Here is a 13,511-nt window from a genome sequence, read left to right as displayed (position 1 = left end):
CCATAACCCGTGTGTTTGCTTCTAGGAGAAGAGCTGGTGAGAGGCTTCGGGCCGCATTCTCGCTACCAAGTGAGGCTGGCGACTGATGGCTGAGAAAGAGAGAGGCAGCTGCCCACCGCAATGCTGAGGACGCAGGGTAAGGAAGGCACAGGGCACTTGGAGAAGAAATACGTTTCTTTAAAGCTCTTGGTCAAATTGGGAGTTATTTTGGAGGGAAACAGGGTCAAATACTTTCCTTCCATCCCCCCCGAAAATTTASGGAAAGTGAAAAAAAAGTTTCACCCTACCAAGCTTAGTGAGAGAAGCAGCTTCCTCCCCAGCATCACGTTGTAGTTGTTTGTTTCCAGTTACCTTTACCCGCTTTTTTTTGGGCTGTTTTCTTAGAATTTGAGCCAAGGTTCTGTTGTTCGTCTCTTGGGACTTTTTTTTTTTTTTTTTTGTATCACATGTTTATTCTTCTTAATGTTCATTTTCAGCTCCCGGCCACTGTTGCAGCACCTGGACTACAGAGGAGCCTTTTATGTGGAGCTGCAAAACATCCACTCACCTGGATCGGTAGGTTTTGTGTGTTGGAAGCCAAGATAAACGGAGTGTGGGATTTTGTTTCTCTTGGATGGCTACAGGAAAAGCCCTGATTAATTAGCATTTAGTGTAATGCAAGATGAAAGCCAAGGACTCCATGTAGTAAGGTAAATAATACTTTTATCTTTACAGGCTAAAGGCAAGAAATTTCAGGGCAGATGATATCACAATATGCTAGAATTACATGCTGCTTGGAAAATTGCATCAAAATCTGCAATGTAGATTGTGAAGTGCTCTGCCTCTCGGCATGCAGGGCTTGCTGGTGATTACAAAATGTCTTAAGCAGTCTCACTATTATCCTTGTGATGATTCAATTTAGATTATTATGTTTAAATTGCAGGCCCTCTTGGATTAGTGTAAGCTATACAGACTGAAATGATTAGCCAGCTATGGGGTTGAAAATATGTAGGTGTTACAGTGATTTCCAAACTGCGTGGTGCCTTGTTGCCATTACTCTCTGTTTAATTAACAGTTTGTTGGTTTGGATGAGCAGTGGCCTGGGAAAAAACTCTGAAAGCTGCCAGTGCAGCCCCATGCAGGGAGTAGAGGGCTGCGATGGAGAGCCTGCAGTTACRCTCTCTGTCTCCCTGTAAAGAGGATTTCTCTTGTCTCCCAAACTTGGGCCAGAGAAGTTTGTAGCCTCCCTAGATCCTGTCCCACGCACTTTGAGCTCTGCTTGGACACCTCCTGGTTTTTCTTTGTAACAGGATAGCACGTGAATTGCAAATGCAAGAACTACACTGAAAAAAGAGATAAAGTCAGTTCAGGAAAAGTTACCCTGACAAACTTTCTTTACCTTTTCACTTGTCCCAAATATTTYTTTGGAAGGAAGCCCCTCTTGCTTCCAAGCTGCTATTCTTTTCTGCCTTTGCAGCTCATCCCAGATTTGGTAAGAAGAGTTTTATAGTCACATACTCAGTCTTGCTCCACTAACAGGCTGCTTCTCCTGTAAAATATGCACGATGAAAGCAGTGGTAGATAATGAGGTGAAAATGATACCCATCAGCAGCTGTGCATGAGCAGGGCTGGTCTTGTCCTCTCTGCTTGCAGGCCCCTTGGGGTCTGCAGGGGTTAGTGAAGGCAGTGGCTCAGTGTCTTGCTTTTTTGGGTTTTTTTTTGGGTTTGTTTGTTTGTTTTTTCTTTTTACAAATTGTTTTTTATCAAGCGCTTCCCTTTGGGTGACACCATCAGAGCCAATGTCAACTCCTGTCCTGAGGTGAGGATTGCAGGTCCTGCCGTACGAAGCTGCTGGACAGAAGAGCCCAAACCGTACGGGAGGCTTGACCAGAGCCCTCGCTGGACTGCGGTCACGCACCACCAATACAGAGCAGGATTTTCTTCACTTCCATTYGGAGCTCTGTTTCTCTCCCTCATTTGGGCAGGGAAGAGCTTTGGTTTTCAGGATTSTCGTTGGCATCTTTCCCCATTTATCACTTGGAAGATTTTCTCTTCCCAAACACTTGGTGTTTATCAAGGTCTTCAGAATCTTTATTTTTTTCTTTTAAGCTCCCAGGCCCTGTGATGCTTTGGGATCTGCCGGGGAGGTTTCTGTGCTCACTCTGCCGGTGGTACCGTGCCAAGGAGAATTAGTCCATCTGGGAATGGCGCATGACTCCGCACGGCAGCTGCAGAGTTCACGCAGCAGGCGGCCGGCACCACCTGCTTGCGAGCTGTCCCCACCACATTTGTCAAGTAGTGTTTTTAGAAGACTTTGGTCATGCAAGATTTGAGGCTCCTTTTCAGACTTGTTGCTGCTTTAAATGAGTGCCAGATTTTTCTTCATGGGTGATCTGGCAACTTTGTGCTGGAATAATGAGATTAAGGGGTGATTCCTAAGCAGGAGGAACCCAAAAGTTGCCAACATTGCTTGGGACAGATTAAAAGTTAACTGATTTTCTCTCCTTTTCCCCCCTTCTCCAGGGCAGGAAGCAGACATTTCCGCCTGAGTCTGAGATCCAGGATTTCATCCGCGCTTCTCCTTGCGGCTATGGCTTCAGCGTTGCTATCTGCATCAGGAGGCCCTTCCCATCAGCGAGCAGGTGCTCTCCTTTTAACTGCTCTCCACTAATTAGACAGGGAAATGACAGAGATATTGTTTGGGCAGACTATTGTTCCCAAGAAACTTTCCTCTGATTCTCGGAGGACAGGGTGTCTCTAGCTRTGATAGGGGAACAACWAARGRRGGRAMMAMCMRGGRAAAACCTGAGGCCCTCCGACTTTGGAGGGAGATCCCAGCTTTTCCTGCTGCAGTGCGAGGATGGTGCGTGGGGGGGTATCCTTGGGAATTGGGATCACCCTATGGCATWGGGGGGAGGCGGCGCGAACTACAACTCCCAGAAGGCGCTGCGGGAGGGCGYGTCTATGGGAGCCAATCAGCGCCCGCGCTGCCGGCCTATAAAAGGCCGCGGCGGCCGGGTGTCGGCCTCTGCCCGCGGTGGTGGCTCTGCAGGTGGGTGATGGCGGCGCGGAGAATCCGCCGCCATCCGCCGCGCCCGCGGGTTCCCCCCGCCGCTCGGCCCTGCCGCATCGGKGCTCCGGGGCTCCGTGTGCTGCCGGCCGCGTTTCGTGAGGCCGCGATGGGCCGTGAGGGAGCGGGCGGGCGGGCGGATGGAGAGGCCCTGTCGAAGCTGCGCCCGCTCCGCCGCGTGGCTGGCGCAGTCAAAAAGGAGCCGAGAGCGAGCAGTTTTCCCTGACGGTCGCCGCGCGGTTTGTGCTGCCGTAACTGCCTGGCAACATCCCGGGAAAAGACACAGCGCCGGCCAAGGGGCGGCTCTGCCGCGCTGCGGCTCCCCACGCCCGGCCCTTGCGCTAAAACCTTTCTTCTCTCTGGAAGAAGCYGCGTGACAGCGAAGCCCCCCGGGCTCCCGCCGCCGAGGAAGGTGATCCCGGCCAGCGAGGGCCCCGGCAGGTGAGGGCTGCCGTGGAGGCTCCGTGTTCTTCCCCCCGCTTTCCCCGGCCTCATTTGCGAGGGGCAGAGCTGGGAATGGGACGTCCCTGCGCGCTGATAAATAGCTCTGTAGCTGCCCCCTGTCCCTCTGCAGCCCCAGCGCGCTCTGCCGAGGCGGGTTTCTCAGCCCGCGTGTTAATCCAAGAGCGGCGGCTCCCCAGAGTAGCCTCYGCTCTCCAACAACACGCGAGAGCAACGGGAGGGTCTTTGACTRCCGGGCCTCTTCTGCCCGTCGCTGTCACTCGCCCCTCCTATATGTTCTCAGGGACGTATGTTACCTTGTTCCTCCTCCTAGAGTGCTGGTTTCTGGAGGGGGGTGTTGGTGACGTGTGTCCGGGAAGGACAGGATCTGCCGGCCGTTCCTGACGGTGCTGCTCTAACGTGTTGCAGGTTTGCAGGACGATGAGGCGCTTGCCGAGACCCACAGAGCCGCCTGCGAGGTGAGGACGGAGGCGCCTGTCGGAGCAGAAGCGCTTTGCCCTCCAGATCCCTTTCCCATTAGATCTGAATACCGATCTTGTGGTCGAAAAAGGAGGAAGAGCAAAATGCCGGCTGGCCTGTGCCTCTCTGCTCGTGGGCCGTGCTCTGAGAAGGGCCAGGCTGCAGACATGGCACCTTAGGTCTGGCGTGCTGCTTTGGGGGAGGCTGGAGCAGGAGTGAAACCTGCTGGTCAGGAAGGGAACAAGGGCATTGAGGATCTGTGCAGGCTGGCAGTGGAAGTGTTAGCGTGGAGATTGGCATACCCAGAAATGTGCGTGTGCCCAAGGAGAAGGTAACAATGTCGATCAGAGTCTTAGGGCTAGGGCTCACCAGGATCATGGTGAGTGGCTCTTTTTCAGAGACTAGGGGCAAGAACACAAAGCAGCTTGAACACTTGCAGTCAGCTGGGAGGGAGGAGTGTAAAGGTTGGGATTGGAACGGCTTTGTGCCCATCTTGTTTTGTAAAAAAAAGGGGGGGGAGTGGGGAGGAAACAAGGATGGTTTCGCTAAAACAAGAGGAACCGTGTGAAATAAAAACCATCGTACAGTGAGTTTTGTTACATAAATTGCTCCTTCAGGTTCCCTGAAGTGACTCGTGTGTGATTTCTCCTTCAGGAATCACTTGCTTAGTGGGAAAGGCTGAGAACTCATGGARTCAAGTCATTGATCCCCTGCTTCCATGGAGAGAGTCAAGTTTGCCCTGCAAAAGACCTGAGTTGTGTGTGGGGAAACTGCAGCTCAGCATGGGAGTGTCCTTGGGAATAACTCTGAGGTTGGTTCCGTGTTTCTTTGGGTGACATCTCGGCCATCCCAGACCACAAAGAACAGTGTACACCGTGCTGTGAGCTCTCCCTCTGCTGTCAGCAGCTCCTCTTTAATCCTTTCCCAAGCAACCAGTGGAAACGGCTGATCCTTAGCTGGAGTTTGCAGTGGGACGGGGCTCTCCGGGTGGGAATGATGAAGGTCCCTGGTATGGTTTGTAGTTGGGCAGCCTGGTATCCCCAGCCAGAGCATCTTGGAGGTGAGTGACAGCACAGCCAGCCTGGTCAGTGATGACACCTCTTTCTTTGGAGACTGCTGGATGAATCCTGCGGATATGGGGCTGAGGCCAGGCAGCAAACTAGCTAAAAGCACGGAGAAGCCCTGGGAGAGGGAATCCCAGGGACTTAGCCCTGAACGCAGCTGAAAACTGATGCTGTTCCGAGTCAAACTGCTCTTCATTCAGGTTCTTCCTTTTTCCTCTTCAGGTCTAAATGGAATGAGATGAGCGGTCCCAGTAACCAGCTTGTGGCTCCTGCATGGGGCAGGAGCTCCCCCGTTTGGGACGGCAGCTGCGGGGCGCAGGGCCCTGGTGCTGCAGGCAGCAGCAGCTCCAGTTCCTCAGTAACTGAGCACGGAAGCAGGTTTCTGCCATGGAGAGTTTTGGAAAGTGTCTGCACTTGAAATGTTTGGAGGACAAATAAAGTGCTTGACGCTCGCTGTGGCTCCTCGTGTTGTGGTGTTTGCTTGGGGCTGAGCTCTGGCTTCGTCCTTAATAACAGGGGCAGAGCTGCAGGTTCGGCTGGAGCAGCTGATCCCAACGGGGTTGAGGGGATCTCGTGGTCAGGGCTGTCCCCCTGTGACTGACAAACTCGTGTGGGTGACGCGCGGAACGAAGGGGCCTGCACGGGGATGGAGAAGGGAGTACCCTGGTGAAAGCCAGGCTGGAAAAGGAGCCAGGGATGGAAATGGAGGCTGCTCAGGCAGCTGGGTCTCTCCCTGTCTACTCCAGAAAGCAGAATAGTTGGAAAACTCTCTGGCTGGAAAAAAAAATACACTGGAAAGGGACTCCTGGCTTCTCTTCCCTGCCTTGCTCTGCTCACAAGCAGGGAGGTGTTGGGGTCCTAACGGGCTGGGGGAGCTGCAGCGCTGGGACACGGGCTGGGGGGTGCCCCACGGGAGTGGGGGCTGTGGGCACAGCGTGGCTTCCACAAGGATGTTGTGGCCTCATGGAGTCTAGGGAGCAAGCCCGGCGAGCAGAGGCTTTTCCTCCCCGAGCGCCTCAGGCGGAAGCTGGGGAACCCGGAGGGTGGAAGAGGCTCCAAGGGSCAGGGCCAGGGCCAGGTCCTAGCAGAGCGTGGCACCGTCCTCCTCTCTTCAGTGTCACCCGGGGCTCCTCCTTCAGGCACGTCCCTCAGCGGCACTGCAAGGTGGCCATCAGCAACGTGCCCCTCGTGCTGGTGGCCACAAGTGCAGCGAAGCAGCTGTGGCCTCAGCAGAGACGGGGGCCTCCGGGCGGTGCGGCCCTTGATGGCACTYGCGGGCCCGTCCACAAGGCGCTGCTGCCCGCGGGGCTGGATCGGGCCCAGTCCCAGCAGGAGCCTCGCGACGGAGCCCTGTCCCTGAGAATGGGATGAGACCCAGCGGCAGCGGCACACTGATGGGGGTCACCAAGGCAGGCTTGTTTCACTCCTGGGCCTCTCTTGGCCCGTGCTGGAGCAGGATGCTCCAAAGCCCCATCTCGCTCTCAGGAGACACAGACACAAGCTCAGCTTTGACCCTCGCATATGGGAAAAACCTCCCTCCTGCATCCACTTAAGAAACCAGGTGCTTTCCCGCCCCGTGAGGGCTGTGCCCGCGAGAGGCAGACGCGCTGCGCCCTGCGCCCGGGGCAGCACCGCCCCGGCRAGCCGGGACGCGCGGCGCCGGCGCCGGCTGGGCCCATGGAGGCCGCCTGGCACTACCAGTTCCGCATCATCATGCTGGGGGACTCCACGGTGGGCAAGTCCTCGCTGCTGCGGCGCTACACGCAGGGYGCCTTCCTGGAGGCCCCCGACCAGACGGTGGGGGTGGATTTCTACGTGCGGCACGTGGAGCTGCGGCCGGGGCTCCGCGTCAAGCTGCAGTTCTGGGACACGGCCGGGCAGGAGCGGTTCAGGTGGGTCTGGGCTCCATGGAGGGTGGTGGAGATGGGGGTGTCCAGGTGGCTTCTCCGAGGCCTCCATGGGAGTTGGGGGGAGAGGGATAGTGGGATCCAAACCCAAGGGGCACCCAGAGCTGTGTTGCTCGTCGTCATCCTCCTCGTGAGCCCAGCACCCACAGGCTCAACCCTCCTTCTCCCAGGGGGTTGCAGTACCCTGAGACCCCCCTCATTGTCGCTCYTCTGGGCTGGGGGGACCCACGATGTTCCTGCAAGACCCAAGTGGAGTCACTTCCCGCCAGCGCTGGCACCAGGACAGAGCCACCTGCAGCTGCCACCGCCCCGGGGACAGGGGGGACAGGGAGGCTCCCCTGGGAGCAGGAGGCTCTGGCTGAGCCCCCCGCCCTGGGCTGCTCACCCTCCTTGCCCCCCTCGCGCTGCCCCAGGTCGGTGACTCGCTCCTACTACCGCAACGCGGCCGGCGCGATGCTGCTCTTCGACATCACCAACCGCGCGTCCTTCGAGAGCGTGCGGGGCTGGCACCGCGACGTGACGGACGCCGTGCGGCCGGCCCGCCTCGTCTTCCTCCTGGTGGGCCACAAGAGCGACCTGGCGGGCGAGCGGCGCGTGGGCCGCACCGAGGCCGAGCGGCTGGCGGCCRCGCTGGGCGCGCCCTACGTGGAGACGTCGGCCAAGGACGCGAGCAACGTGGCGCCGGCCTTCCGCACGCTGGCGCTCGCCATCTACGAGGCGCTGCGCACGGGGCGGCCGGGCGCCGCCGCCGCCTGGGCCGGCATCAAGAGCAGCCTCCCGCTCCCGCCGCCCGACGAGCGGGAGCAGCCCAAGCGCTGCGCGTGCTAGAGCGGGGCTAGAGCGGGGCCCTGGCGCGGGCGCCCGCGGGACGCCGGCCGCCGCCTCGGCGCGGGCACGGAGGGCAGCGCGGCCCCGCRGCGCCACATTAAAGAGGCTGCGCTCACCTCCCCGCTGCCCGCGTCTTCCTGGGGTGATGGTGGCGGGGAAGGGGCACCGCGGCGCTTGGGAGGGTGCGGATGGACACTGCGRCGCTCGTGGCTGCGAGGGGCACRCGCGCGTCCCCMCGGCYGTGCAGGGAGGGCTCCCTCCTCTSCCAGCCCGGCCCGGCCCCGCGGCTGCGCTGGTTGCTCCTGTGCCCCCGGTTCCTCGGGGAAGGAGAGGCCGCGCTGGTTTCTGAACCGCTCCAACAGCCTCTCCCTGCGTGCTGGCAGCCCCCGGGGCCACGAGAGCTTGCTCTGGGGCACCCGCTGCTCCCATCAACCTTCCCCTGCACGTAGGGCACRCCCGGAGGCACCTGCTCCTCCTCCCCTGTCCCACAGCTCCAGCAGCAGCTTCGCCCCTTCTCACCCCGTTAGAGCAAGCAGCCAGAACCTCGCCCTCTCTTCCAGGGCCAGCACTGGAGATCTCCTACAGGCCGCACAAAACCCCAGCTCTCCCCCAGGCTGCTCCTTTCCCTCGCAGCTTCTCTCCCTCCCTTTTTAACAGCACAAAACTAAGTCGCGGTGTTAGCTTAATAATTTCTTTATTCATGTAAAACAAACGCAAGTATTTATATAAACACTGACATTACAAAGTACTGGAACAGGTAGGGGCGGGAAGGAGGAAACAAAAACCTCTACAGATGCTGCTAATACTGTCCCACACACGATCAAATGCTCTGTCCCTCGGATAATCACTGATACGATAAACCACTTTCAAGTCACAAATAAAAAGTCTTTGCTTTGAGATACGTTGCGCTCTGAGCGGGGATGAGGAAGGGGGCGTAGAAYGTTTTTGGCAGATCTCCCCATAAAGTCAGATATTGCTGCACCGTTAATAAAAAATATATGCTTCTCTGTAAGCATTAAAAAAAATATCCCATGGATGGCATGGAGGAGGCTTCAGCGGAGAGGCAGATATCCCAAAATGCACTGGCGTCGTCTCCCAGCTCTTCCCAGGGGTTATTTCTTGGTAGTTTTGCGGATCAACGCCATTCTCTGTGACAAAGAAGAGAAAAACAGGGGAAGCCAAGAGTCTCGGACAAGGAAACTGCAAAACAAGCTTGGAAACTACTCCAGTGGGAACGACGCCGAGCAGGCGGGATCTCGGGACACTGCCTGACTCGCTTCAACACAGGCCTTCCAGTTCATGGAAATCTTAATGTGCTCAGAGCCAGCGAAAAACAAAACACCTACAGTCTTAGAGGTGCTTATGGTCTCTACAACCCACGTCAAGGCCTTTGCCTCCCACTGCATGTTTAAACAGCAGCAGCCCCACGCATTGAAGAAAAACTAGGGGAAAACAGAGCTGCTCTGCTCCAGTCTACAGCTGAAATTCCAGAACAAGTGTCTCTCTCCCTGCATCTTCCCAGGCCTTTAYGATTTTTGCAGCTGTTTCCCTTGTTATGGTGGCAAACGCAGCGTGGAGGGTTCCAGTTACTCGCGCATGTGCTGCGCGTTTAGCCYAGCATTCTTGGACACGGATCTTCCACGGAACAAGCGGAGCTGCACGAAGATGGAGCCCGGGATGTGCCCGAGGACAGTTGGCACTGCCTGCAGCTCGGGGGGCTCTCAGTGTGAGCGCTCCCGCAAATAACCAGAGCAAACACAACTCTCTRCAGAGACGTGTGAGGGGACCCTACAAGGGGATTCAATTCCAAACCAGTGGGAAGAGACGATACAAATACACAAAGTGCCAGCAGCCCCGTAAGACTCTCCTCTGTCACCTTCTATCTACTCTAGGTGTTAGCACCAAGGGCTCCGTACCTGTTTGTGAGCTTCTGTAGTGCAGGCTTTTTTGTAGGGCCTGATTTCTTCGGAACCAAAGCCTGGGATCCACATGTTCCACTGGCGTTCTGGAAGAGAGGGCACAGGGTGGCAGTGATGAACACTATCCTGGTCAGGTTCGCCCTGGTGGCACGGGGTGTGCCCAGCTCTCACCAGAGGCAGAACAGCCACTTACCGAGATGCAACTGGACGTCTTTGACTTCCAGCGTGTTGGATTTGCGGTGCCGCGCGAGCTGGCACGCTGCCGTCACCACGCTCTCTATGAAATCGTCAGCGATCTGCAACAGCATCTGTCACGGAGCAAGGACAGCAAGCAGCCTCATCACCCCCGAGCCGCACGGCCCAGAGCGCGCCAAGCGACGGGCTCGAGCTCTCAGAAGCAAATACTCAAAGGCATTTGCTGCCCCTGCAGTTTTAAAGCCCTCCCTAGCATTGGGAGGCCTGGAGCCTGCAGGAAACGTGCAGCAGCGGAGCAGGAACCAACCCCTCCTGCTCTGACAAGGGAATCCTGTTCTGGGGAGCCCCGGGCCGGCTCCTCGGTATCTACCTCCTCCACATCCTCATCCAGCTGCTCGTTCGGGTCCACCTCACGCACCAGGTCCTGTAGTTTCTTCTTGGTTAAAACCTGCAAGCAGGGGAAGGAAGGAAGAACTGAYGGCCCTACCTTAGCAAAGCAGCTGCCCTCCCAGCAGAGACCTCGTGCCCCACTCCCCCGAGGCCCAGGTGACGCGCGGTGACACACGGCAGCACGTCAGGAAGGGCCGAAATGGGAAGGACCAGGTATCGAGGAGCTATTTCCAAGTATCCCTGCCAGCTTTGACCAGATAACAGACCTCAGTGTAATAAATTATTTTATTTTATTACACACTATTACATCCCACRTAGTAGGATTTTAAATAACCCTACTCCGTGAGGACGATGGCTCACTCAGAAAGTGATTGATCCTTCATTATTACGCATTTCCCAGCAATTTAGAGAGGAACCAACTGTTTTCCCTGCCGTGCCACAGCCAGGGATGAGGTTACCTGGTTGCTTTCGGGACTGAGCCGCCCTCCTCCGCTCGGCGTCCCCGGCATCTTTGCCACCGTGGTGCTGTTGGCCATGGAGCTCTGTGGCGGAGTGCTGGCKGGTTCCGGCTTTATGGAGGAGAAGTTGGAGAGGTTGATCAAGGTAGAGGGGCCAAACTGGTTCATAATCTGTTGGGCTTTAGCTTTCAGATCATAAAGCTTCTCCAGGTCTTGCTTCTTCTTGGGGTTGTGGGGACCCAAGCCAATCAACTGGAAAAGAGAGCAAGGGTTAGCCATGAGAGAAGGGAACTCCAAGGAAGTGAGAGGACACGGAGCTTTGTGCGGATCAGGTCTCTCTGGACAAAGCAGGGAAGGGAAAAGTTTTAGGAAAGAGGAAACATCCCCTGGAAAACAGAGCTTGCCACGAGAAGCTCAACGGCTGCATGCGGTGCCCTGGCTGAGCACAGGCAGCGCCCGCTCATTCCACCTGCTCCTTCCTCTTCCTCGGGACCAATCCCGCCGGGACGCCCCTCTCCCCGGCACCAGCCCGTGCCGCAAAGCGCTGCGGGGCGGAGGCTGCGTTTTCGGCCCCTCTGCCCAGAGCAGCAGTTCCCACCAGTACCACTCACACAGAAGCCACCGCCAGGCTCAGATCCAGGCCCAAGAGCTGGAGCTGGGGGGACGCAGAGACAACGCGACAGGGGAACCAAGAGCCCCCGCGACCCCCTGGCCGTGCCCGCGCCGCTGGAAACCGCAGGAAGATCTGCCCGACTGCCCACAGCGAGGCACAACCGGGCTGCAGCAGCTCAACTCRTCGCTCGGATCTGCCAGGTTCACCGCTAGGCAGCAGGCACTATTCAGGGAATTAGCAAGCCCCAAGGCTCTAAATTCCAGGATTGCGAGGGATCTGCTTGCTCCTCGCTTTGCAGCCCGGCTCAGGGAAGGGGAGCGGCCCAAATCCTTGGCTGTCCATCACGTGGGCAGCGCAGCGGCTGCTCCGGCACAAAATGAACGCTTCATTAAGGGTTTGCTGCAAAGGTCTCTGCCGTTGCGGGACGCGGCGACGGTGACGAGGAGCCGCCGCAAACACGCACGTGCCCCGGGAAGCCCACGAGCAACAGCGYGAAACCAGCGCCAAAAATGAAACGGGGAACGTTAACCGCCGYCTCCAGTGACAATTCCCCTCAAACGGCCCCGTTCGCAACCGAGTCTTCCTTTCCACACACCGATCCTGACCCCAGGCCARCACGGAGAAGTCACGGCAAAGACTAGGTGATGATCAGAGTGTTTTATGCCTCTTGGCCAAACARATGCATCCCCCTCACCAGAGCAAACCTGTTAGTTTGGATTAATTCACAGCAAAAGCAAGGAGCCAGGAGCCGCACGGAGGCGCTCGGCACGGGGCCGGTTTAGCGTTCGATGCCGACACGAGCCCACGCGCCGCCGTGGAAAGGTTTTATATGCGGGATGCTCATCAATTTTAACTGACCAAATGCTGGAAAATCCCCCCGTGGGCCCTTAAACCCCTCGATTTTGTGCTAAAGCGCTGCCTGATCCCAAGCCATCGCCTCCCGTGCCTCTGTTCACAACCGCAGGAAGCAGGAATTCCCACCGCCATGCACAGAAGGCGGCATTTGGGCGACGCTCCGGAAGCCTCGTGCACTTTATTAGTACAACGTAGTTTTGTTCGTTTACTTGACGATCTTATCGCATCCCGGCAGGTGCTTTTCAAGATCGCCAGGCACAAAACTAGCGGGATACGCGGGATCCCAGGCCACTCCTGCATGCCAGCTCTTGGCAAAGTCACTCCATTTACTTACTGCTATCTGAGTGTCTAGATCTTTAATGACATCAGTGACCGCCGTGGGCCCAGCGAACGCACAGGCCATTTTCCGGGAGCTTTGGGGCTTTCCAGCAAGCCAGTGTTAACCTACTCTCTCCTCYTCCTCTTCCGTGCAGCTCCCACGCCTACAGGAATAGCAGATATTTTGCATTTGCATCACCCATTAAATCACACGGAGGGTTTCACCAGGCGCCACATCAGAGCACGCCACGTCCTTACTGCAGCACACGGGGGATATAAGAGGCCACTACCACTATTTTAGGTGTAGGTGGGGGCCCAGCTGTGCTGCCACAAGGCACCTCCGGGGATCCTGACGTGGGATTTCGGCAAAACTTCAATGGACGCCAGAAGAGGGAGGGATTCTTGGGAGTGCTGGTGTTTGGATTAACCTGCCCCCTTCCACGGTGGCAACGGCTCTTGTGTTAAAGCCGCCAGCTCTTGACCAGCGCGCTCCAGTTCTCAAGCACTGGTAGCACTGCAGCACAGGATGGCAGTGAACGAAAAGTCCTTTTTTCCCCTCAGAGATCTGCGCTGAGGAGCGGCTCAAACCTCCTTCCTCCCTGGAGCSGCTCTGGAAAAGCGGAGCCGGAACCCCATGGAAACGAGACCCCGGGCAAACGAGAGGGCTTCAAGAAAGCCGGGTTCCTTCTCGCCCTCCGCCACGGCCACGTCCAACGCGTCCCGGGTGGGAAGACCCCCGGGGTGGAGCCGGGACGGGGCTCGGCCGCCCGGGGGCCCTGGACGCGGAGCCCGGGCCAAGGCCGCGGTCAGCCCGCCCAAAGCCGGGCCCAGGCCCCCAGCGCCGGCCCGGGCGGGGCCGCCGGGAGGCCGCGCACGGCGGGGCGGCCTCAGGCCGCCGCTCCGCACCCGAAAACGCCGCCTTTTCACCCAAAGCGCGAGCGTGCCGCGGCGGGCGAGGCGCGCAGCAACCCGCGGCGCCGGCCCGGCAGCGGGT

General features: G+C 57.6%; 2 protein-coding genes, 1 long non-coding RNA gene and 4 other non-coding genes across 8 annotated transcripts; 6 read left to right on the top strand and 1 right to left on the bottom strand.

Annotated features, from left to right (window-relative positions):
* The first annotated feature begins 3,192 nt into the window (after window positions 1-3,192).
* On the top strand, window positions 3,193-3,335 carry LOC112950953. Its single transcript, XR_003250100.1, has one exon. It is a non-coding gene; the product is annotated as a small nucleolar RNA SNORA16B/SNORA16A family (small nucleolar RNA).
* Window positions 3,275-5,473, top strand: LOC112950814. 2 transcript variants are annotated; one of them, XR_003250082.1, is made up of 4 exons: window positions 3,275-3,490; window positions 3,920-3,969; window positions 4,625-4,781; window positions 5,257-5,473. It is a non-coding gene; the product is annotated as an uncharacterized LOC112950814 (long non-coding RNA). The 2 variants fall into 2 exon arrangements; XR_003250081.1 differs by lacking the exon at window positions 3,275-3,490 and having other exon boundaries at window positions 3,794-3,969.
* On the top strand, window positions 3,658-3,788 carry LOC112950954. The gene has a single exon (XR_003250101.1). It is a non-coding gene; the product is annotated as a small nucleolar RNA SNORA44 (small nucleolar RNA).
* On the top strand, window positions 4,007-4,141 carry LOC112950955. The gene has a single exon (XR_003250102.1). It is a non-coding gene; the product is annotated as a small nucleolar RNA SNORA61 (small nucleolar RNA).
* LOC112950959 lies at window positions 5,051-5,123 on the top strand. Its single transcript, XR_003250106.1, has one exon. It is a non-coding gene; the product is annotated as a small nucleolar RNA SNORD99 (small nucleolar RNA).
* Window positions 5,474-6,711: 1,238 nt separating the features above from the next.
* On the top strand, window positions 6,712-7,769 carry RAB42 (RAB42, member RAS oncogene family). The gene is made up of 2 exons (XM_026043556.1): window positions 6,712-6,926; window positions 7,355-7,769. Exons 1-2 carry the CDS (start codon window positions 6,712-6,714, stop codon window positions 7,767-7,769), a joined length of 630 nt encoding a protein of 209 aa, XP_025899341.1.
* A 686-nt stretch (window positions 7,770-8,455) lies between these two features.
* TAF12 (TATA-box binding protein associated factor 12) lies at window positions 8,456-12,618 on the bottom strand. The gene is made up of 6 exons (XM_026043555.1): window positions 12,534-12,618; window positions 10,732-10,983; window positions 10,254-10,331; window positions 9,882-9,996; window positions 9,686-9,774; window positions 8,456-8,917 (listed from the first exon to the last, which is right to left on the bottom strand). Exons 1-6 carry the CDS (start codon window positions 12,600-12,602, stop codon window positions 8,882-8,884), a joined length of 639 nt encoding a protein of 212 aa, XP_025899340.1. The 5' UTR covers window positions 12,603-12,618; the 3' UTR covers window positions 8,456-8,881.
* Window positions 12,619-13,511: the final 893 nt, after the last annotated feature.

This window comes from Nothoprocta perdicaria, unplaced genomic scaffold (assembly GCF_003342845.1).
Source record: "Nothoprocta perdicaria isolate Ctin4 unplaced genomic scaffold, notPer1 scaffold_33, whole genome shotgun sequence".
Lineage (NCBI taxonomy): Eukaryota > Metazoa > Chordata > Aves > Tinamiformes > Tinamidae > Nothoprocta > Nothoprocta perdicaria.
Note: the sequence above shows the minus strand (reverse complement) of the source record. Positions and strands in the feature narration are given on the sequence as shown.